General features: G+C 40.2%; 1 protein-coding gene across 1 annotated transcript in view; it reads left to right on the top strand.

Moving 5' to 3' along the window:
* LOC121621437 (guanine nucleotide-binding protein G(s) subunit alpha-like) overlaps window positions 1-24078 on the top strand; it is a 33463-nt gene extending 9385 nt beyond the window's left edge. Inside the window, exons 5-12 of the mRNA XM_041957913.1 lie at window positions 3976-4073; window positions 16144-16198; window positions 16298-16371; window positions 16587-16645; window positions 16867-16987; window positions 20335-20465; window positions 21115-21182; window positions 22339-24078. Of these exons, the coding sequence (XP_041813847.1) occupies window positions 3976-4073; window positions 16144-16198; window positions 16298-16371; window positions 16587-16645; window positions 16867-16987; window positions 20335-20465; window positions 21115-21182; window positions 22339-22485 (753 nt within the window). The 3' untranslated portion in view covers window positions 22486-24078. The remainder of the gene's footprint in view (window positions 1-3975; window positions 4074-16143; window positions 16199-16297; window positions 16372-16586; window positions 16646-16866; window positions 16988-20334; window positions 20466-21114; window positions 21183-22338) is intronic.
* The last annotated feature ends 1809 nt before the right edge of the window (window positions 24079-25887 follow it).

Raw genomic sequence — 25887 nt, 5'->3', positions numbered from 1 at the left:
CCCAGTTTGGTTTAGTCTCTTAACCGACTCTGCCCGTTGAAGTGAATGGGTATTTCTTCAGGGAAGAGAATACAGTTGAAAACTATCTGATAGGCTCGGCCTCTCCGCCAAATCCTCCTCCTCAGCCCGCTCCCCCTCGCCTGGCCTTAGGGCCTACTGGAAACCAGTTGGACTGGTTGACTCTGCCCTAAGCAGAGGAGGAAGAGAGAGAGAGAAAATAAGCACAAGGCCTGGATTGAATCTCCACAGTCTTGTCTTGATTTCCTTTTCAAGCTTTGTTTCTAATTAATAATCGTGGTCGTTATTATTTACATTCCCCTCAAATGTTAATAATAAAATGAACTCCACCTTTATGCAAGATATTTTTTTGCTTCATCCAGCCTTTTAAATCCTTGTAGACTGATTTCTGCCATGCCCACCTGTCCTGAGCCTCTTTCTGTAGTGCAGTACAATACTTCTACTGTTAGTCGAGTTCCTTTTATTTACTGTAAACAGCTCAAAATCACAAATTTGCCTCACAGGGCTTTTGCAGTTCTTACAACGATGCAGATGAGACAAAACTCTACAAATAAAACGTTCAACAGGACAAAAGGAGAAGAGAAAATCTAGAAAGACTCTCTGAACTCACTTCATACTGCAGTAAAGACTTGGCTTTCAGTCCATTGTAGTGCATATGCAGGAAATGTATAAATACAAAAAATGTACAGTGTTTAACATTTTAGTATGTCCCTACACATACAATATAAGTGACATCATACCTCAGATATGTCACCTGGCAGATTGCTTAGAATACCAGAATGTGCAGTTGAATTCAAAGTCAATCATATGACATGACAGCATGTCTGTAGAGCCCTGACTGTTTTCACGCAGGATCTCAAAGTAGGTCTGTACTCAGGTCACAGCCATTCCTATTCTTAAACTCTGCACAGAGCTGCACAACCGCTGGAGGAGGCATCATCAAATAGCTTTTTTCTTTTTCTGTCAGAGTCTCTCAATTTTACATGCAGCCATGAATAAACTTTATTATAGGAGTGCACTTCTCAAATTGCAGAGGTTATAAAGAGAAACTGATTAATGAGCCTGAAGTTGACCTTGATGACCTCTGATCATGAAAATTCACCACCTCTGTCTCTAAGCTGGAAGATGAAAGAGAAAAGCTCAAGCGAGGCTGTGGTTACTCACTCGTGTTAGAAATGAGAAATGTGAAGCCCCTCGCGTATCAGCTCATGTGATTTGTGTAATGTGGTTCTGTGAAAACCATTGTTCTTGATTCTTATTTTATGTTTTATTGATTAACTCTTAAAAAAGTTTCACTTTTTAAACCTGTTCTTCTCAAATAATAATTCACAACTCTTAGATTCACTGTTATCCCATTATTTTTATTTTACAAAACATCTGTTAAATATAACTAGAAAACAATTATTTATATTAAGTGTTGATTCATCTATTAATTGTTTCATTTAGGATTTTTATAATACCAGCACCTAGAGCCCAAGGTGAAGTCTTTAAATTGCCAAAAAACCAAACTATATATTTAATTTCATTATGATAAAAAACAAAGAAAAGCAGCAAATTCTTACATCTGAGAGGCTGCAACCAGCGAATGTTTGGTATTTTTGTCTGATAAGTCACCTAAATTATTGTTGATTGATTAGTTGATTGATCAGCAAATGAACACAGTGCTCGATTTGTTGTTAGATAGAAGATGAATCAGCAAACATTTTGGTAATCAATCGTTGTGCAAAAATGGCAAACATTCATCCCTTCCGCCCTCAAGACGTCACCTTTTTTTAGTCAAAACGAATCAAAGAATTGAGAAAAAAAGGTGAATCAGTAATGAAAATAATTGTGTTGCGGCCTGACCTATAAATATGAGTTCATGTCACAGAAAGTCTTTTTCTCATTTACTACGTGCTGCTACTTTCCTCTGGTTTCTTTCAGGGTTTTTTTTTTCTGAGTCTGTAAATTTACCCGTAAACTTTTGTGATTGGTTCTGTTTGAGGCCTCATAGTTTTAGCTGGAATCTGACTGAACTCATAAGAGAGAAAGAAAATTAGAGCAGAGGAAAATAAAGAGAGCATCAATGAGAACTACCGCTACATTTTTTGCTAATAGGTAAACTCATTGATCAACTTGAATTTCTATAACTTGTCTCCTCAGTTTTTCTGCCTGCAGCATCAAGACGAGTAGAACTCTTTGTAAACCAAACTCTGTTCCCCCTCCTATTTCACTCCCCAGTCACTCGTAGGTTTCCTTCTGACTCGTTACTGGGAAGAAATAACAAATAAGGGTACTTAAGCGTTTGACAGTGATGGTCAGTAATTACTCATATTTGAGAATTTAGTATTGTGGTGTTAAAAAATGACACTGCTAGTTTTAAACAGTCCTCACCTCGTCCTTCGCCGCCCCGTCTATTTCCCATCTATACGTCTGTGTATCTGTCAGTTATACAATGGTCATTCTAAAACCTGCTTACTTTCAGTTAAATAAGTGTTTCCCAGGGTTTGTTTGTTTGTTTGTGCTTGACTGCATTGTATGTGACCAACTAAAGATTGTAGTGAGGAGATAAACCCCTGTGTAGTGACAGCCAAGCCTTGTGTCAGTACAAAGCTCTCCATTTCTTCATGAACTCAGTGAACTGTTCCGTTTCCTGCCTCTGTCAGAGCCCGCTCATCTGCTGCTCCTCTCCGAGCCGGCCTTTAACTGCAAACTAAGCGAGGGAGTATCGCTGCCTCCCTCCATCTGTCCTTAAACGTTGTCACCCACTGAGAGTCAGATGAGAAATAGACTCACCCAAAGATACCAAACAGCCACAATGTTTTCCTGTGTTACGGTCCACCGATCATTTGTTGTGTGCTGCAGTCACTGTAGTTTGTCTTTGAGCATTAGCAAGTGTTTAAACGTGATTTCTCTTTTCTCTAATGAGTATTTTCATAGAGAATAATGTGCTGATTGTTTTCTTGATTAATCGCTTTTTCTATAAAATGTCAGAAAATAGTGATTCATGCTCCCACAGCACAAGATGATGTGTTCGGATGTCTGCTTGTGTCCGACCAATAGTACAACATAGCCAAAAAGCATCAAATCCTCACATTGGAGAAGCTGGACCCAGAAAGTGTGTTTGGCATTTTTGCTTAAAAAAGTGACTACAACGATTATTGAATGATAGTTGCTGATTCATTTTATTATTATTATTATTATTATTATTATTATTATTATTATTATTATTATTATTATTATTATTATATAACTAATCAGTTTAACTCACTGAAAAATTTGTCTGTTCTTCCTTGTTGCTGTGGGTTTGTCAATTCTTACAAGCTAGCGAGTAGCTTGCTAATTAGCAAACATTGTATAAATAAATAACCCGTACTTTTATCCAGCAATTTATGTGACACTGTGCCAAGCAGCACATTTTTGTTTGTATAATCTTGGAGGCCCAGGACATAGAAAAGAGGGATCCCAGAATGTTCAATAGTGCTCTTCTCCTTCATAGACATGTATCCACTGCAGACCACGGCTTCACTGACTGGACCACCACTGCATTGCTTTTTTGTTGTCAGTTTTGTTTTGTTTTTTTGGCAAAACACTGCATAGGTACCACGCAAATTTCACCCTAATTTGCATCAAATTTTCATTTTCAATTTCAATTTCAATTTTCATTTTTCAACCCCTTGATCGTTCCGCATCTCTGGTCCGTCCCAAGTTGCCTGGATTCCTACAATGCTCAGGTCCCATAGAAAATGAATAGGAACAAACCTTGCATTGTGTTCAGAGCGTCTTGGTTTATTGTAACAGCTCTACCTTTCTTCTCTCTCTGAAAAACCCAAATACAACAATACAATTTTCCTGTAGGTCTTTGTGTGATATCATACCTTTATTTCAGGGATTCTCGTGAGATACAATGAGAGCCTGACTTGCAGTTATTTCTAGTCGTGGTATGTCATTGATCCAGATGCCTCTTTCTCTTTCCAGGAGTTTTATGACCATGCAAGGATCCTCTGGCAGGATGAGGGTGTGCGGGCCTGCTGGGAAAGGTCCAACGAATATCAACTCATCGACTGCGCACAGTAGTGAGTCTCTTTTTTTCTCCTCCTTTTTTACCTCCATACATACACTTGCAATTAAACATACATATTTCATACATAAGGGCTCTCGTGAGTGCAGGTGGACACAAAGACAAAGACGTACTTCCTTTTTCTTTCTGTGACTCTTAATTTCACACATATATGATCACAAATATCATTCAACTTGCACACTGTGGGATGTTTGGATGGTTTTCCATGTGAGTGATGTGAGTGCAATTTGACAAGGTTCATGAGGTGACCGTGGCTACATTTTAGCTTCATTTTCTAAAATGACAAAATAATTTTCTAGAACAGCTGGTTACTGTTGGACTATTTTTAGTCACAGTCTTGGTGTGTTGTGAGTGTTAACAGCAGCAGGATGGTGAGATTAACTCAGAATAAGATACAGTGTCCATGTTCATTGTTATGTAGCAGCCCAGTGCAACGGTGTGGCTCATTGATTGATTTTTGGCTATTTTGGCTATGGGTTGACTGTCATTCATCGTCCAATACCTTGATTTACTTTGGTTTATCAGCAATACTTTGAGGATCTCTTCATTGTTTGTCTTGGTTTTGGTCTTTTAATTTGATTTATTTGCAACAAGAATTGTACAGATTATCACCAGATTTATCATCCAAAAATTTGTGCTGCTTGATTGCAGACTGTCCAGCTGTGTACTGAGCTGTAGCAAAGTTGCGATATTATGTGTGTGTAAATGAGTCGACTTTTGTATTAGGTTGCAGTCTAGTTAGCAGTCCTGCCAAGCATCTTAAAAAAATTGACCTGGTGGTGTGTGTGTGAGTGTGTGAGTGTGTGTGTGTGCGGTTGGTGACAGTGACTGAGATTGCATCCTAGCCCTGCTGACTCTTGAATGTTTCCATTGCTGGTGTTGTGGCTATCGAAATCATTTGTCACAAAGGCTGAGACAGGGTCCCCCCCCCAAAAAAAAAAAAAACCTCTGCCTCCTCTGTTCCAAAGTCATCCGCCCTTTGATCAATCAAGGCAGTGGTCACGTGAAGCCGGAGTTCTTGGAGGGCGAAGGCTTGCACACTGTCTGGCATGTGTAAATGTGTGTGCTTGTGTACAGTATGTGCAGGTGCATCAACATGCAACTGTGAGGTTGTTGTTTTTTTTTTGTATATGTAGCTTTATGCAGTGGTGAAAGTATCCATTATGAGTACAAGTCCTGTATTTAAACTCCTATTTAAGTGAAAGTACAAAAAATATTAACATCAAAATGTACTTAAAATATCAAAAGTCCTCATTCTGCAGAAAAGTAGCATCTTATTACATTATTGAAACTGTAATACTGATCCATCAATTTGTGAGTAACATTACACTGCTGTAGCTGAGCTGGTAAAGGTTAAGTTACTTTGAACTACTTTATATATAGTTAGGAAGTTTAGTCCAGTCGACCCCAACTAAGGGGTCGGTCCCCTCTAAAATGTCACAAAATATATCTGGGTGGTTGTGAGATAATGAGAGTTAGAAAAAAGCACAGGCAAAGTTCTGCAATTTGTTTTCATATTTTTGACTTTTGTCTAGTATTTGCTTTTTTAGTGAAATATTGTGTAGAGTATCTCTTTTGTCCTTAAATAACAATTTAAATGAAACAATCTGAGAAGTTTAGTGTGGAAATCACTCCTGCTAACATCTGATAGACAGCTAAAACTACACACTGCTTTTTTGTAAGAGTTCACAAGACAAAAAGGTTGGGGACCACTGGTTTAATTTTTATCAGTATATTGCATTATATAAAGCCCCTTTTGGCAAATAATGATTTTTGATACTGGGTTATAAAAATTGGCTTGACATTTAATAAGCATATCCTAAGTTAATTTAATGTAAAATCTTTGTTTGAAAGTGACCTAGTCACTGCAGCCTTCACATAAATGTAGTGTTATAAAAAGTAGAATATTGTGTCATACTATAAAGTAAATGTACTTTGCACCACTGACCTTAGGTGTGCGCATATTGCCGTGGGTACGCATGTGTGTCCTTGTCACTTAAACTGCATGCATGGCCACAGGTGTTTCATTGCTTATGTGTGCGGTACTGTGGGTTTTTCATGGGGAGGCGGAAGCAGAAGCTGATCATGAAAAAGCTTCCTTGGAAAGATGTGATTGTGGATGGAGAGAGTTGCACGCTAACGGAGAGACAGAAAAAGAGAAAGTATTGAAGAGACAGATTAAATTGAGAAAGAGAGGACTTCCCTGCATTGCGGGATCTCTCCTCTCCTCTCTCCTTCTCTCTCCTCCTCTCTCCTCCACTCTCCTCCTCTCTCCTCCTCTCTCCCACACCCAGCAGCCCCAGTGTTATGGATCAGATGCTGGGCTGGGTGGCCAGACCGGAAGTGCTCCCCTCCCCCCTCTGTGTGCTTATGTAAACGGAGAAGCAGAGAAAGAGAGAGGGGAGAGCTATTTTTAACCCAGGCAGGCTGCAGAAGGAGAAAGAATGAGCGAGTGTGTTAGGAGAGAGACAACTTCAGCATTATTGATGAAGGTTGTTAGAATTAAATGAAAATGTCAACCCTGGATCAGCACGGGAAAATTCAGGGCCACCCAAAACACCCCTGCCTTCATCTTTAAAAAAAAAAACGCATGATACACGATTCATGTCATGATGAAGATAACAAAAAGGGAAGAAGAAGTTGACGGGGTGGTGATGCTTTGTTGCCTCTGTCTGACGAAAAGGAAGTCACTGAAGCTTCCCTGGCTGTCTTTTTGCTCCGTCATGCTCCTCTCTGATGTGTTTTTGTTGTTTTTTATTAACCTGTCTTGACTCATACGGTCATGCACTTTGTTTGCAAGCATATTGTTGTCTTTGAGTGCATGTGCATGTGCATGTGTCGTGTTCGGTACGTGTTGGTTATGTTGCTGTAACTACAGGGAGTTGACATGCAAAGTCCGGACATTATGACCGTGTCCCCTAACAGAACCGAGGCAGAGAGTTTGTTTTGTTTCAGGAGATGAGGCCTGTTGGTCAGGTTTCTTTTGTTTTATCCATGCAGAGATCATAGTGTTGTAAACTGAACATTCTGAAAGACCCGTGCACTTTCCCCCGATCGTACGTCACTTCTGAGATCTCGTGAAAAAAAGTGTTTCTTTTCAAGGAGTCATCCATAATAAATCACTCATTATTTGCAAACCTTTACACGTGCATATTAAAGTCTTATGAACTCTTCTTTTTGTAATTTTAGTTTTAGACATTTGATCGCTGATCACATTGCATTCAGTGATTAAATGTGCAATGTGTGACATGGCCAGAATTTTAGTTTAAAACATTCCAGAAATGAACTGACATCAACAGAACGTGGAGAAGTAACAGAACTGATGGCATGTCAGAGACATCTGTGTATATGTGTTGCAGACATCTACTAAACCTAGCATGCTAACCAGCTAGCCCCAGCCTGTCCCGTCTTGTAATACCACTTTGTACCTCAAGAAGTGATCGCTCTTGGCTTTTTTTGGTCTCATAAGTTAACAAAAGAAACTCACAAAATATATTTATTGAATTAAGAAGAGCCTTGGTTAACTCATCGTTACTCACACTTCATTCAGACTCGACAGAAACACTCACCTTAACTGTCTTGGTTCGTCTTTCAACTGTTCCCACAATCACCCACTCTGCAGTGTCCTGGTCATAGCCGCTGTAAATCACACTGGTGCTGTAATCCCGGTCGTCAAACTGGCCTCCGTCTGTCTTGGAGGCTGCGTTCAGTCAGGCCTTGTCCGCTTGTAGGCTGCTGAGCCAGGTTCTGTTGCCCGTTGTTTAAACTCCAACAATCCCCCAGTGCTTCGAGCTCTGGGTCTGGGTAGAGTCAGACAGCGAATGGGGCCCCCAGCAGCGTGGCTAAAGCCAGCTAGAAGCTACAGCCGTAGATCGCTAGAGCAAAGAGTATAGTGAGCAGCTGTTAGCGGTTACTCCTGACTGTTAGCGCTGACAGGTGAACATATCTTACTTATTGTGCCTTTACGTGCATTCCTAAATAACTACCTTAAAAACAAAGACATACTGGAGAAACATAGTTGGGATAATCAGGATTTCTAAAAATGCATTGAAAAATTGATTATTGTGCATTTATTAGGAAAACGTTTATCGCTCTCGTGCTGCCTCAGAAAGAGAGAAGGGATTCTGACCTGATTGACAAATACGTGTGATTTTATGTAGTTTTTGCTAGTTGTTAACTTTCTAGATATGCAATTGAACACACTATTGAATTAAATCATACAGTACATATAGTACAACTTTCATAAAAAATTTCAAAGCACCCCTCACATCCTGAGTCTTCAGGAGGTAGCAGCACCCGTCCAAAAACTAGCCCAGCACATAACCCTACGTAAAATTTACACAAGATAAGATGTGTTAATTCAACTGCCTAACAGCTTCATTTTTTTACCTTTGGACAGAGCCAGGCTAGTTGTTTCCCCCGTTTTCAGTGTTTATGCTAAGCTAAACTAACAAGTTGTTGGCTGTAGCTCCATATTTATTGTATGGCCATGAGAGTATCGATCTTCTCATCTACCTGTCTGCAAGAAAGCTAAAAGCGCACCTCTTAAAGTGCAAAATATTCCTTTGAATGAAATGAAGACAGTTGCGAGTGAAATGTGACATAAACCAAGACAGTAAATGCAAAAACATGGCCCAGAGAAACGAGAAAGAGCCAATCGTCGGAAAATTAGTTATTGCAGGAAAATGCTCTAAAAAACATCCTCCATCATGGTATCATGTGTGTAAGTTTATATCACTTTGTTTCTTGAAAATTCTAAAACAGTAGAACTGTAAATTGTAAGATAACCAGAAAAGAAGATGACTTGTTTTTGGCTAATCCTGCAAATACCGTGTGTGACAAATCAAGGTGCTTCATCACTATGACGCCAGAATCAATTGAATTGATTTTTTTGCAACTAGCTAATAATCTCACTAATAGCATTAGTTGTCAGTTATTTAGTAGCTGCCAATTAATGGTCAGTTAGTTAGTATTGGCCTGTCAGTTATTCAGTAATAACCATTAGTTGTCAGTTCAACTCCTCCTGGAAACTCTTGGGAAGCGAGCTTTGGGGGCCGACAGGATTTTCTTGGTTGTACTTTTTCGGCCTTGAACCAACTTTTTAGACAGAGTCAACGTGGAGACGAGAGGAGGAATGTGACTGAACATCTCTATAGATTCACTAACTGTGTCTGTTTGTGTTTGCGTCGCCTGGCTGGGACCAACCGAGCGGTACCGGCGTGTTTAGTATCTGTCGATTCTCTGAAAGCTCGTCCAAGCCCCCCACTCCACATTTACTTCTCCGGCATACTCCCCTGAGCCTCTGCTTTCTCCTCTCCCCTCTCTCCTTCCTCTCTCTCTCTCTCTCTCTCTGATGTGTAGTGGTGTTTCTGCAGGGACAGAAAATGGCTCGGATTGAGTCTCTGACTCATCGCGAGGAGAGTGAGAGGAGTGGGGTGGGGGGGTTGGGGTGAGACAAACTGATTTTTTGGGGAGGTTTGTAGTGTCAATACTTAGTGTGGTGAGATTGTGAATATGTTGTGCGCAGGTGTGTGCAGGCAGCAGATGTTGAACGTGCTCTTGCTGTGCTGATGTGTAGCGTGAGTCAGGTCCATTTTACAGTGTTTAAGGTGAGCTCACTGGGAGATGTCTTTGGGAAACTGCTGCTGCTGCTGCTGCAATCTCACTGTATTGTGATTTTGTGAATGCTGTGTGTATTCAGTGATTGTGCCGCTCCCAGTGTTCAGCTGCTGTTTAACAGGCCAGTGTTCCCAGTGTTAGGTTTACTCTTGTCTTTATTTATTTCTTTGCTTTTCTGTTCTTTCTTTGTCTCTTGTTCCTCAACTTATTTTTCTTTTGTCTTTTCTCTCTTTCTCTTTCATTCTGTTTTTCTTCCTCACCTGTATTTTCTTTGGTCTTGTGTTTTTTTGTTAATTGAGTTCTTAATCTGGGTTTTTTTTGTTTCTTTTTTTCTTTACGTCTTATGCTCTGCCCTTATTTTTTGTCTTTCTCTCTGATCCTCTGATTCTCTCTGTCCCTCTTTTTTCACTGTCTTTTTCTTGGTCTTGTCATTTTTTTGTTGATTCTTATGTTCTTAATTGTCATTTTTGCTTCTTTTCTTTCCTTAGTCTCTTTTTTCCCTCTTCCTTTCTGTCTCTGACTTTTCTGCTGGTCTTGTCTTCTTTTATTTATTATTGAATTTCTTAATATGCTCTTCCTTTTTAGTTTCTTTTCTTTCATTCTTTTCTTTCTGTCTTCTCTCGTTAAGTCTTTGATTCTAACTTATTTCATTTTTTTTCCATTTCTTTGCCTCTTGTGTTCTTTTGTTGATTCTTAACTTCTTTAATTTGTTCTTTGTTCCTTTTTTCTTCTCTTGAACTTCTTCCCCCGCTCTCTCTAACCCACTCCATTCCCTGCATTTCTCTCTCAGTATCTCTTTTGTTGCTCGCTCTGTTTCTCTCCCCCTCTTCTGCCATTCTCTCTTTCTTTTCTATCTGTCGTTAGTGTTCTGTATTTCTTTCTCTCTCCCTTTCTCTTTCTTCTCTCTCCCTGTCTGTCTCTCCCTCTTTCTGGCCTCACTCCAGTCGCACAAGATTTGGAGCCGATTGTCTATTTATAGCGCCTGTGGTTCTGTCGCCATGACAACCAAGCTGGAGGCCAGGGCGCCAGGGAGCTATTTTTGGAGCAGCGCTGTAATGTCAGACACAGCCTTCTCTCTCTTTTCTTTCCTCCTCTTTCTCTCTCCCTCTCTCTCTGGTGTGTGTGTGTGTGTGTGTGTGTGTGTGTGTGTGTGTGTGTTTGATTAAGGATCGGCTGGTGAAGCCTTTGGTTTGGTCGGCTCGCAATGTGAAAGCGTTAAACGCACAAAGAAGCAGTAAGCCCCTCGAATCGTTTCGCTTGGCGGGCCGTGCACGATCTTTTCCCCCCTTGAGGAAGCGCCAAGACCGTTTTCTGACTTGACTTGTTGTTTCAAAGGCTTGTGAAGCCTCAGTTTTCTCTTGTTCAGAGGTTGATTTCAGTATCCTGAAAAGAAAGTTAAGTTTTTTAAAATCAGTGTTTGCACTCATTTTCTTTTGAATTTTCAATTTAAACAATTTATCTTGGGTATGTCATGATAATGGTGAACTTTAATGGTGAATAGTGAGAAAAATGTAGTGAAAGCTGCTCTTTTCAGAGCATTTTGTTACTTTTTTTGGCGCATTTTGTTACTTATTTACTTAACAAGGGAAAGGGTATATTAGATAAGTAGTAAATTTCAGTATCATTAATAATAAACTTTTTAATTTAATAGTTACTCATCTCACATATATAAGGAGATTTTATATTGTGTGTTTATATATGTATATATATTTTAACCCTCCTACCTGATGCTTTATTAAGATTTATTTATATGACATGAACAATTGCACTTTTTTATGATGAGCTTTTTAGCCAATTTTACTGGGTTCTCAGTTTGGCATAAATATCCCATTTGTTTTCTTTGTTAATGAACAAGCCTTTATTTGAAATGATTTTAGTGCTGTTTTAAAGGACAATAAATTGCTTGTGGAAGTTTTGAAAATCTGGGAAACATAAACAGATTTTGGCAGATGTAGAAAGAGGGGCTTTTCAGGGACGTAATCTTGCCGGCCAGCTCGAGTGTGTGTGTGTGTAATGTGTGTGAGTGTGGGTGTGGGTGGGGGTGTGTGTATGTACATGTATGTACGTGTATCACACAGCCGATCAGCTGCTCGGATGCAGGGCAAAGGTCCCCAGATGTTGTGTGTCTGTATCACATTAAGCCAAAAACCCGGTCAAGAAACATACTTAAAGTCAGTGTTGTTAAATTCGGTATTACAGTTAATTTCTTGGTTATCGATAAATGCATAAATGTTCACATGAAGTGAAAATTAAATTATGACATCATGATTTAAAAATAAGTAACCAAATGTTTATTCAGTAACTTGAAAGACTCCTTAGACCTGCACATGCTATCTTATTCATACAGCTTATGATGTTTTTTTAACTAAGTACATGAAGCTAATAATTCAGCACATTTTCCAGTCCCAGCTGTGTGTGTGCAGGCCAGACCAGCCAACACCGTAGTGCAGCTCAGAGTGGCCTAATCCCATGTTGAGCTGAAGATGTATACTAGCTCATAATCTGGGTAATCCTTTGTCCTAATACTGCCACTTTAACGGGATGAATGCATTATGGGAGTGTTATCAGATTTATTGGGCCGGTACGCTGCTGCTGAAGCTGGAGCCTCTTATGTCCTTCCAGCACGGGACGATTGAGTTTGGCTGTTGATTGTAGGGGGATTCTTACCACAGGAAAAAAAAAATCAAACTCATATTTAGTTGCTGTGGTTGAGATGTAGACAGTACAGTGCAGAGAGGTTTTAGTACAGAATTCCTTTTTTTTTTCAATGAAAAACAAGATGAACAAAAAAGTAGATTTTGTGACCTCTTCATTTTTGAAAAGTGGATTTTAAATTAAGTTTAGATTAAACATTTTTTCTTAAAGTCTAAACTGGTGTTTTTATTGTAAATTTGACCAAAATTGAATTAAAAAAGTCTTAAGGGTTGTTAATGTCTATACACAAAAAATAATTCTATTAAAAAAAGCAACTTTTTATAACATATAAATAACATGCTCTTTTTTTAGCTTGTCCCCCACAGTTGTTGAACCTGCAAACCAGCAACAATGATACCAAAATAAAAAGTACACTATAAAGTTAAAAATGTACTTTATCTCTTCTTGTAAATACTGAGTTATTTTCAATCACCAGACAAGAGTCCTGTGTGTATTTCCAGAGTTTAAGTCAGCCTGTCTGCCACCCCAGAATAACCCTGACAGGTTATACATAACACCGCAGACCTCTCTGTTACTGGGGCAGCCACTATTATTTAGTTCAACTTACTAGGCATGGTTATTATTGGCACTTCTCCTATTAATAGGGAGAACTGCTAAAAATTGAGCAGTGTGTTTGTCCTGGGCGTGTCGACGCCTCAGAGCCGTAGATAAACAAGAGTTTGGTCTCGGCAGATGTCGGCGGCAGCCATGTTAACTCTGTCATCATCTGAGCTTTTAGATTCTGTCACATCCAGGTTATTTATGTGTGCGGGAGCTCAGCGTGGGGATGTTATGGGAGGATGAAGTTAGACGCTCGCAGGGTCAGAGCTGTGGATACGGGCCGGTAACGGGCAGCTTGGCTGAACAGTTGTCCACTGAGGGCTCTGGCTATGCTGGCACAGCGGAGGCTCTGTGGTGTGGGAACAGCTGAGCCACTCGGCCCCTGCAGAGAGCCCATGGTACTAGACTGGTTGGCTGCTTAATTGCCTCCGTGTGTGTTTTATATGAATATCTGTGTCAGTGTGCATTTGTGCAGAGATATGCACATGGGCGTCTCTTTGTTCCCCGAACTGTTTGTCCTCTTGTGTTTCTCTTTCAGTCTCGCGCTGACTCTCTCTTCTTCCTGACTCAGTGTCTTTTCCCTCTGTCTGTCCGTCTGTCCAGTACTGTAGCTTCCGCAGACCCAGCCCCCTGTTCCTCTCAGTGTGTTACCTGCAGCCCTCCTGTCACATTTCACCCCTGCCTGCCACATTCCTAGTTATCTCAGAGGGGGCTACATACCTTTGCCCCGAGAGGCAGCTACTAGCGAGAGTCTTGCCGTTCTAGCCGTGGGCAGAGGATCAGTCAAAACAGCCATGCAGGAATCAAACAAGGTGGGAAAGTATTGCGCTTGTGTACGTTAGCAACCACTTTAGTAGGTAACCAGCCATCACTCTGAATCAGAGGTTCACAACCTTTTTAGCTTGCAAACCCTGACAAGGTTTACAGAGGAAATTAATTTGTTGGTGGCAATCTCTGTCTTGGGCATCTACTCTTCTTATCAGTTTAGTAGTTGACCGTGTAAACAATCACCTCACTCATTTAATATGGGTTCTTGTTGTGTGAATAAGTACCTATTAGAATTATAATTAGAAGCCTAATGTTATATTTTAAAAAAATGTAAAAAAAAAAATTCAGACATTAGTTCAGGTGGTGTTAAGTTCAGGCGAGGTAGTGCACCTGTGCTGGAGAACACAACAGGAAGCCTTGCCTTAAAAGTTACCTGCTGTGACTTGTTGAAGAGCATTTAGCTTCCTTGGTTTATTTGAATCATATTTTAGAGGCCCTAAAATGTTAGATAATCTAGTAATTCACACGAAAACACAGTGAAGATTAGAAGCAATTCTGTGTAGCTATATATATATATATATATATATATATATATATATAATCTCTGCTTTCCTGTGACTTCAATTGTATTGCAGCAGGATTTTTAGGGATGCCTCGTTTCATGAGGCACTGGGTTTGGGGACAGTGTGACTCAGTCAGTGATTCTGAAATGAACCAAGAAAAATGAATCGTTAAACAGGCAATGCAAAAAAAGAAATGTGGCGCAATAATCCGGCATGGCGTTGCAGTCTTCACCTCACTGCTGTCTGCTGTAGTTTATGTTCCTGTTTATCCCCAAACTGTCGCTGAAGTGGCCCGTTTCACCATGATGGAATTCAAAATGTGGTCCTGCAGGTAGTTTACATATCAGTAACACTTGTTTTACCTTGTTTTTAATGATCTGTCTTCATTTTGTACTTTGCAAATTTGTAGTTTAATAAACTGCACTCAATGAAGTTGTACTGGTTTGTATTTTGGGGTTTCCTATGGCAAAAGTAATCACACTTGACCAAACTGAAATTTTAAAACTTTTTTCTCTGTAAATCTTAAACGGTGTTTAACAGGAGCCAATTAATGATAGGACTAATCTCGGGACTTTAATGCAGTGAATGGTATTTACCCCGTAAAGCCTGTTCAAAGCATGCCCTATACGTTTGTAAAGATCATCGTGTGTTGTTGGCTGCACGCAGAAAGTTAGTTCAGTCCTTCCCAGAATGCTCATGGGCGTAGCCGTTGTCGATGTCCTGCCTGTGTAGGTGATTCCTTCACTGCCGTCTTGTTGTTGCTTCACCCTTTAGAGGAACTGTTGTAGGAAAACCTGCAGTACTTGTGTCTGATGGATGCAGGCTAGTGGGACTCTTACAATAGTGTTGTTGTAGCTTAAAGATAATAACCAAATTCCTCCCAGTGTAGCAGTTCAGCCCACTCTTCTTTCCACTGTCGGAGCAGAGCAACTCCTGTTCTTCTTCCTACACAATGTTTCCTTCAATACATCTGAAAATTCTGTCAGGATATATGCAACTCTGCCTTTTTTGTCTGTGTGTGTGTAAGTCGTGTAACATGTATAGGACAGCAGCACACGTTAATACATGAGGAGGGACATTTAGTCAGTTTTATTCTCTGTTTAACACAGATTCTTAAACCAAGTATCAGTAGTCTTTCTTTACGCCTGTCTTGAGTCCTGACTTGTTGCAGCAGACACCTCCAGCAGGTGACCCTGATACAGTCATCATGAAAACATCAGGGCTGCACACACACACCTTGAAAAGCGGCAGTAATGTAGGCCAGTTCATTGGAACAATTAACATTCATTTGGGTAGGCGCTCTGCAAATCTGAACACCGTAGGCCTGTGTACCCGCCCACGCACATACACACACACACACACACACACACACACACACACACACACACACACACACACACACACACACACACACCTCCTGTGCAAGTATTACTACAGCAGCTCCATTGACGAGGCTTCTCTGGTCTGACAGAGCAAACGGCTGCTGGTGACTCAGACTGGCTGCCTCTGATCTTGCTGTGAATTAAAGCACACGCCCCCTGGTGGCCGTTCAGGGACCAACATCCTCCATCTTTCTCTTGCTCCCACTAATGTACTGGGATATATGTGTGTGTGTGTGTGTGTTAGAGGCCATACTGTTCTCACCATACATTAGCCCAGCAAAATGGGTTAGTCAATAATAGAATTTTAAAAATGGCAGTGCATTTCTAAGTTGCATTTATTTTGATGATTACTGAGGGTCGCCAGTGGCATGATTTACCGCATTATTAAGCATATATAATATTGTTTTATAGTGTTATTATGTTGTTGTTGAATTATGTTTTAAGATCTAACCCAGTGTATTTTTCTTTCTTTTTGCAGCTTCTTAGACAGGATTGAGGTGGTCAGGCAGAATGACTACACACCCACTGATCAGGTGAGCCTGCAGTGTTATATCAAAGCACTGCACTTCTGCTCTGTATCACTGTCTCGTTCAATGTTTTCCATGTTCTCCTGTTCCCTCTCTATTTTTCAGGACCTGTTGAGATGCAGAGTACTCACATCTGGGATCTTCGAGACGAGGTTTCAAATAGACAAAGTCAATTTCCAGTGAGTCACCGCAGTTTATTTATCACAGTGCCAGGTGATAAACTTTAAAGAAGTAGTTGACAGAAAGACAGAAGCTCATATAAAGACAATATGCAGTTTGAATTTTTTCCTGTTGTCATGTTGTGATTCACACCGCTGGTAACTGTTTCAGTATGTTAAGTCTTTACTCTGCTTGTACAATGTAAATTAAATGTTGAACTTCCTCTGTTTCTCAGTATGTTCGATGTTGGAGGTCAGAGGGATGAACGTCGAAAATGGATCCAGTGTTTTAACGGTAAGATGTTTGTAGCTCAGTCTGTTTCATTGTAGTTATAAAACTCTGCATTATTTATGAATTGCTATAGAATTATTGACTAACTGATTGGCTCAATCATTTTTTATTATTTTCTATGTATTATATGTATAATATTTGCATTCAGGCAAGTGTTTGGCACTTGGCTCCATCTTTGGGGTGTTAATCCTAGTCTCTGGTGTTTTGGTGTGTGTGTGATGCAGATGTGACAGCTATCATCTTTGTGGTGGCAAGTAGCAGCTACAACATGGTGATCAGAGAAGACAATCAGACCAACAGACTACAGGAAGCCCTCAACCTTTTCAAGAACATTTGGAACAACAGGTCAGCATCAACCTCCTGAGCTTTTCATCAAACGTGTCACTGTCAAACATGAAACTGGCAGCACTTCTTTCAACACTTCTTTTTTGTGACCAATTTCAATACAGTCTATCTCTAGGCAGGGAGATAAAAAAGGAGAAGTGAAAGGCATTCAGAAAATGCATATAGAATAAAAGTGTATATATACACTGTATAATACAGTGATCCCTCGCTATAACGCGGTTTACTTTTCACGGTTTCGCTACTTCACGGATTTGCATCGTGCATTGTGTTCTGCATTCTGATTGGCTAAAAAGTCACTCCGCTTCTTCTCTACCTGTGCGTCAATAACGTTGCAGTTTAATATGTACGCGTACGTAAAACAGCTTGCCAAATTTACATTACGTACGTGCAAATTCTCTTGTAATTTCGAGTTTTGCCTATCACTGTGTTCTTCTCCCGAACAAACACACCTGCACCAGGTTTCTTCAAAAGAAGAAAACACTGCAGAGCGGAGTCAGGATGCAGCGGCTCAGTCTGAAGAGCAGTGAAATACACCTGAGTCACTATTTGTCCGACTGTACTTTGTATTTTTTTCATAATAATTTTTAATTTTCTCCCGTTTAATCCAATTACTCGGGTCGCGGTGGGCGGTGCTAATCTCCGCAATTTAAAGCCTTCTGTTCACATCGATGATTAAAATTATTATTTGACAGTACAGAAGTTATTTGTTAAAAAAAAAGTTTCTAAAGTACTTTTATTTGTGAAACAAATGCTTGAGCCTGTAAAATGGTTTGTTCTTTCTTTTCAATGTATAATAGAGTATTTAATTGTATAATAATTGTAAAAAAAAATTAAGGTTTCTACTTCACGGATTTTGCCACGGGTTCTTTTTGGAACGTAACCCCGCGAAAAACAAGGGTATACTGTATATGCATATTTCCTTTCGATTTTCAACACCAATACAATCCCAGTGTCTACACCCTCCTGCACTGTGTCCTTTAACCCAGTGGCTGAAGAAGATTAACAAAGTTGAGCAGCAGTGGGAGTTTTTCTGGTTATGAAGCTTCTGATAATATTCATAAGCATAAACTCAAACCAGGTTTTCAGTGGCGGCCGTAGACGCTCAAACAGAGAATGTACTGCTGGTGTTTAACTGGTGGAGTATAACTCAGTGAAGATCTACTGCAAGTTAGACATCGCCTCAGCCACTTCTTGCTCGTTGCTGTGTCAACACTCACAAAGTGCTGATTAAACATTGTGTAGAAAACGTGCAACGTTCTCTTTCAGTTTGTGTGACTTTGTGCCAGGCAGACTTTAGTTTTGCATCAGTAATCTGGGAGGTGAGAGACGTACAAAAGAGGAATCCTACAGAGATTAAAACAATGCTCTTCTCCTTCACACACATGCAGGTAAAGCAGGTAAAGATTCAATTTCTTGACCCACCATTGTGTCACTTGAACTTTTTTTTTCCCCCAAAAGTTAAAAAAGCTTAACTTTTGTCCCCTTCCTTCTTTTTACCCCAATGATCTCTGCCATTGCCTGTTATCCCACCATGCCTCGAGAAGAGAATAGCTCGTGTCCCATAGAAAATAAGTGCATTCAGTTGGTCTTGACCAGGGGTCACCAACCTTTTTGAAACTAAGAGCTACTTCAAGGGCACTGAATAATGCAAACTGCTACCACTTTGATAATACACTTCTGAAATAACAAGGTTACACAGTTTACCTTTAATTTTATATTATCATTAATGATATTCTATGTGAAGACACTGATCGCATATGATCCATCAAAATAGTTATTCAGAATGATTAAACAAGGTAGGAAACAGATACATTTCAATATGCAGTATCCAATTGTTTCATTTTCAAATGATCGCTTCATGTGACATGTACTGAAGTGTCTCTCCACGTTGTGCCGCTTAGCCGTCGCCACAGTCGCACCGCAAATGAGACACAAGCAGTTTTCTTTCACGTTAGTAAAAAAAGAACTCTTCCTCCCATTCACTGTGAAAATGATAAGTTTTCTTTCTTTTTTCTGCCATGTTTTTGTGGGTAGAAAACGCGTTCGTCTCCTCATCTTTGCAGCGCTCACGAGCTCGTCTCAGCAAAGCTGGTTTGTCATGCGCTGACCTCCGACCCATACTACGTCAGAGTTCGTATATTAAACTTTTTTTATGATATACATTTTTTTTTACGTTTTTATGTATTCGTTTTTAAATTTATATCACTGTAAATGTAATTCAAAAAGAATAGCAACACAATTAAAATAAATAAAAAAATAAATAAAATTTTAGACAGAGCTAATTCGTGATTAGTGCTATTTTTAGAACTGGCTTACGGGCGACTGATGTGGATGCTGCGGGCGACCTGGTGCCGGCGGGCACCAGGTTGGTGACCCCTGGTCTTGACAGTAAAGCGGTTTGAGCTTTTGAGCAGCGTTCCGCTGATACGTACCAACCAATTCAATCTGTTTGGTTTGTGATGCTGCGGGCGATGTTTGTCTGTTTTTGGGTTGTTGTTTTTTTTTTTTTCTCTTTTCTGTAAGTGGATATTCTGATGTCAGTGTAAAGACAAGTGTGTGGCATACCCACACAGCATGTGATGAACGCAGCCCAAGTAAAGAAGCAAAGTTACACTGTCACTGCTGCAGATCCTTGACAATTTATCTGCTTCTGTTATACTCAATGTAAAGCAGCACAGTGGGCTGCCAATCCCAGCTGTGTGTTCGCATTGGCAAACGAGTAAACATAGTCTCCATCAACCCACAGTTATCTTAAAAGTAGTGCTTGGGGTAGTACGGTTTGGGTCACACTATGGGACCACACTTTGCCATTTTTATTCTCTTTTATATCATCTTTTACTCTATTCCTCTGTTGACCTCTTTTTAATTCTGTATTCTTTTTTGTTACATTGTAAAAAGAAATATTTAATAATTTGTTTTCTTAAGACTGAAGCCACACCTCACCACTGGCATCTGTTCATGGCTCTTGATTTTCATCTGGTTTGATACTTTTCAAATGTGTATTTCTGCCACAGATTAAGACCTTTCTGTTCACTTTAGGTGCATTCATAGTACCACAGTGTCACTTCTGTGCTATTTACTGTTCATGTACGTAAACGGCGTCCTCCCTTTAACTCTTTTCTTCCTGTGGGAGCATATGGACTGTTTATGGCAGGAGCTCTCTGACCTTTTCAGCCCAGAACTCCAGAAAGTAAATTATTCCCTTGTTCTGAAGCCAAAACCTATTAAAACATAATGCCGCTTGAAAAGTGGGGAGTCTCCAGCAACAGACCTGTAATGTATTTTGGGTCCTAGACCAAAGCCCGAAGAAATCTGGCACTGAACTCGTTCTTCATTTCCCTCCACAGGTGGCTACGGACCATTTCGGTAATCCTCTTCCTGAACAAACAGGACCTGCTCGCTGAGAAGGTTTTGGCAGGAAAATCTAAAATCGAGGAGTACTTCCCGGAGTTTGCACGCTACACTACACCTGATGATGGTAAGAGGTCGACACTGATATCTGTGGGTGTCCAATACATAACACACAAATCAGTTTTTCTGCGGTCGTAACAGACACATTCAAATGGTTTAGTGTAGATTCTGGATTGCTACAACTTGGATCTTATTTTCACAGCTGTCATTTCTCGATAAAGTTGAGACCTACGATATCATCGAACTCACCAGCTTTATTACTGAGATCTCCAAATATAAAGAGACGAGAAACACAAGTAGTCAGACAATCATCCACATTTTAAACTAATTGAAAGTGAAACTTATTTGGCAGAGAAAACAGAAAATTTATTACCTTGACTGTCCGTTCTAAACATCCATCACAGTTTATAGGCCAACTTTCTGGTTCAACTTTGAACTAATGCAATTGCTGTAGCTTTGCACAAAAAGTTAACAAGGAATTATCACTGACATTCTGGGTACACGCACTTTGATTTCCCCTAAAATGTTTCCCATAATCTGCCTAAATCTGCTCCTGTTCCCTGCCCTGTTTGTCTTCATTGTAGTGATTTTGTTGTTTTCCCAAATGTCAGGAAGTACTGTGGTGAGTGCAATGTCATCATCACCGATAGACAAGTCAAGTTGACGTGGGAAAGCTGCAGACTGTTTAAGTGACGAGATTTCTTCTTCTCCAACAGCAATACTAGAGCCAGGTGAAGACCCCCGTGTCACAAGGGCAAAGTACTTCATTCGGGATGAGTTTCTGGTATGTACAAGGCTCTTGGTTCACCTATTTAACTGATATTGGTATTTTTTATAATTTTACCTGTTTGGTTCACAGAACTGTAAAGGAAGGTGTGATAAACGAAGGCGTAGCCTGACAATTCGCTGTTGGGCTTTACTGGTTTCATCCTTGTAGGGCTGTGTATTGGCTGATTGTCATGGATGAGGTTTCTGAATTGGCTCCCACTCCATTCTGCTCCTCTGTTTCACTCTTCGAAAAAGGATTTTTTGCTTTATCATCTGTTAATCTGGATGAAGTTTGACCAAAGAAATGAAAAATATAAACAAAATAACTAAATCATTAGGTTTACTGTCTGCTTTCAACCCCATATAAAAGAAGTTGTTAGTGGAAATATATTTTAATCTTATTTTTTCCATTACACATGTTTGCCGTCTTCCAGCTACCAGTCCAGATTTTACTTAATAAAGTGTTAGATTTTTTATTTTGCCAGCTGTATCACTAACAGATACTCCTGTATAATTCAGTGGTGATTCATGCAGTGGATGTGGTTTACTGATATAGATGAAGTGCTGAAGTCCAGAAGCAGCAGCAGCAGTTAACAGAGAGTCCAAAGTAAAAGACATCACACTTTCATCCCGTGCGACTGGCAAATGTTTTTCTTGGACGCACCACACAAAACCACACCAGTGACAGCTGAGCACCAAAGATGTCACCAAAATCAAAACAAAATGTTGCAGATGGCCTCTTCAGTGTTCCACACAGTTGCTGTGTACAGAGGATATTTGCCGACAAGATATTCTCAGTAGATTTCAGAGGAAGGTTGTTGTCGCATGTCCTATGATCACTAAAAGTATAGTGGTGGAAATAGTTAGCATAAAGTAGTGGCTAAGTGGTTGTAGTTAACTAAAAGTAATGGATCATAATGGTTCAATCGTCCAGGTTCTGACGCTTTAAGTGAAATGCAAACTGGACCAAAATAACAGCTGAGTTGTAAGAATAAAATATCATAACTCAGTTCTTTTTTTAAATAATTAATAGTGTTAAACAACATCCTGTTTAAAATTCATAAAAAAATAGGTGGTGTCAATAAGGGGGCTTGAGTTTATCTGACAGGGCTCTGGGGACATCGGCACTAATATACAACACTAACTTGACTGTGCTTTTGTGTGTTTTTCAGAGGATCAGCACAGCCAGTGGTGACGGACGCCATTACTGTTACCCCCACTTCACCTGCGCGGTCGACACAGAAAACATCCGCCGCGTCTTCAATGACTGTCGCGACATCATACAGAGGATGCACCTACGGCAGTACGAGCTCTTGTGATTTGCAGCGCCGTCCGGTCTTCTTATCTACCTACCAACCTACCTATCTAACCCCCACGACCAGTTAGCCTATCACCCCCTCCAGTTCCACCAACTTCACCAAACAACCGAGCAAAGGAGCGAGCGAGCGACCGCCTGCCCTCCCCTCCATCCCAATACAGCTCCTACTTCTCCCAGTAACACGATTTCAGTGGAAAGATTTTATTTTAAAGGAAATACATTTAAGGATACACCAACAACAGTTTCATCAACAATTAGTCAGGACTGACTGCTGTACTCAGCTACACTTTGACCCCGGAAAGAGGGTCAAGACTGGAACCCCTCAGTGCAGGCTATCCCTCCTTTTAGCTCTCTTTCTCTCTCTCAGACATATGAACACACACACACACACACACACTCACAGGTACACACACACACTACAGCATAAGACATCCAGAACCCTGAGATAGGTTTTAATGTATCACGGTCACTCACACACACACACACACACACACACACACACACACACACACACACACACACACACACACACACACACACACACACACACACACACACACACACAGACCTTTTTAAAACCACGTCCTCCTGCTTTTAACAGTTGGCAGAGGCTGAATTGAATAATGCATTCTGAGAGAGAGGAGTTTATTCACCGCGTGCTGAAGACGAAGGAGGAGGAGAGGAGAACGATGGACATGGAGGGTGGCAAACTGATAACAGAGGAGGGCTGTGAGCGCTTTTGTGCCCGAACAGACGGACTAATTGACTAACGTCTGCCTGTGGACGTGAGCGTGACTCGAACATAAGACCACACGGCTCACATGACATGCTCTTCAAGAAACCAATCGAGGAGGGACGGCAGAAAAAAAAGGAAAAAAAACAACAACAAAAAAACCCAAGAAAAATATCATACAATGCATAAATTCATGCATACCAGTGAACTTCATGCAGTGCAAAAAATCCAAGCTATATATATAGATATTTATATATGTGTGTATATAAATATGTATATATATATATAAATATAAATATTATATATTCCTGTAATAACACAATTCAACTTTTAAGTTTTTGTTAGTTTTTACCCCATGTTGTGTGTTGGTGTACACTGTGTGTGTGATCTGCCTCTGTGCGCCATTTAAACCTCCCTACCCACCCACACACACACACACACACATACACAACCTTGCCCCCTGCCCCTGCTGCTATTTGACAACTATTCAGCATATGGAAAATAAAGGAGAGGTTTTATTTAATGAGGAAAAAAAAACAACTTAAAGGAAAGCATGAAGTCAGAGAACTGACTTATCAAGACTGGACGCAACATTTTTACCTGGGAACACACACACACACACACACACACGCTAACAGACACACACACACGCTCCAGCTCTCATCAGTCTCCTCCCTCTCCACACCACGTCCTCCCCCCACCTTTCGTCTTCTTCTCTGACCTCTCCCAGTCCCTCTTCCTCCCCTCCCGGCTTTCAGTACGTCTGTCTTTATTTTACTGCTGGACTATTATTCTTGTACAGACTGTAAAATGTATTATTTTGTACAACTTTATTGAAGAAAAAAAATAACTTGTAGAAGATCCCTGTGCCTTGATCACGACTGTACGTGTAAAAATGAGCTAATATGTAAGTTATGTTTCACTGCGCTGTACAGCTGGACGGGTCTGTTGTCCCACCTCGTCCGTGCTAGCTCACCCCTCCGCTGGAGGCTGGGGGGAGGGGCATCGGAGCGGGGCAGAGGCCTTTCGTCTGTTGCTTAGTTTCCTTTTTTTCCCCCCCACATTTGTTTGTTCGTTGATTCATTTGTTTTGCTTTGACTCTCCTTTGGTTTATATGATAGGATTTGAAAAAAAAAAAATGAAGAAAAAAAAAGATAATCAGACACACCACCTTAATGCTGTGTAGTGAAAGATACTGAACCCTAACACAATTTAATATATATAAAATATATTTCAGATTTTATATTTTATATATATGTACTGTACACTTATATCTATCTCCCTTGTGAGCTGTCCCCCAGGTTTCCTTTGCTTTCTGTCAGTAACACCTGCATACATTTTTGGAAGGTGGCGATTCTGGGTGCAATGGGATGGGTATTCATTTCTTTTTTATTTTAGCTTTAACTCTTTTGAAGGAGAGGGAAATATCCAGGTGCAAAACATTGCTTGTTTCTACATAAACCAAATTCTTTTTGCTTAAACAAGAAGAAACAGTTGTATTAGTGTTTGGTTCATTCTTAGGCTGAGTGACCTGAGGTCCACATCACATGCACTTAGTTGCCAGTTTATTCGGTACGCCTATCGTAGTGCAGTGTAATACAACAGTCCTGCAATAAACCCTCCCTTCATGAATGTCCTGTGAGAGGCCTTTCTTATATTTAGCCCATCACTGAAGGTACAATAAATATTAGACCCACCTCTCAGTAAAACATGATAAAATGTATTCATCCAGCATGTATCAAAACCAGAAAGTGCTTTACAAGGAAATAAAAGATGAGACACACACATTCATATGCAAAGAAAGAGAAACGTAGACTGTAAAAATTTCTTCCACATGTATACATACACATAAACAAAACATCTCTATACAGTTCCAAACAGAACTCAACATTAGAACCATAAAGTAGGATTTATTGCTGTCCTGTTGTATTAGACTGCACCCGTTATAGCTAGGTGAACCTATAAAATGGCAACTACTTGTAAACTAATCTGTGTTTCTGACACCTGTTATTCTGGAGGATTATCACATGTTTTACCGTGGAACTTTTGCCAGTGTCACATCTTGCACAACTCACTTTTCACAGAACATGGGAGGTGCAGTATTTTGTTGGAGCAGTAGTTTGAGGCAGACACTTCCACCATTCTTGATTATTCTGCTGTTCCCTAAACTGAGTATTTTTTGTCAGATACAAATATGGCCTCCACCATGGCCTTGTCATCAAGACATCGGGGCCTTATTTCTCAAGTCTCACAGAGTTGGATTGTTTAGAAATAGACTCTTATTATTATTCCCTACAGTCTGAAAGACAAAACTGAGCAAGGGTGTTGTTGGTCTTGGTACGTTAAAGACACCAGCCAAGGAGAGGGGACATAACCAAATCCATATTTAGCAAAAAGAAAAGTTGTCAGTCATTGCTGTGTCTCTTTGGCTTTGTAAACAGCCACAGAGAGTACATGAGGTTGTCGACCAGCTTTGCACACACACACACACACACACAACGTTCCAAAACACTTTGATTAGCTTTCCTGAAACATGCTATCATTGTAATATTAAGGTATATAATTATTTTACTTTTCAGAACGATTTGAGTCCCCACGGTTGCTTCTCGTTTTAATCCTTGGGATCTGCACCAGTGATAATGTGAGAGAAGAGATTACATTCACTGTTTA

This window comes from Chelmon rostratus, chromosome 2 (assembly GCF_017976325.1).
Source record: "Chelmon rostratus isolate fCheRos1 chromosome 2, fCheRos1.pri, whole genome shotgun sequence".
Lineage (NCBI taxonomy): Eukaryota > Metazoa > Chordata > Actinopteri > Chaetodontiformes > Chaetodontidae > Chelmon > Chelmon rostratus.
Note: the sequence above shows the minus strand (reverse complement) of the source record. Positions and strands in the feature narration are given on the sequence as shown.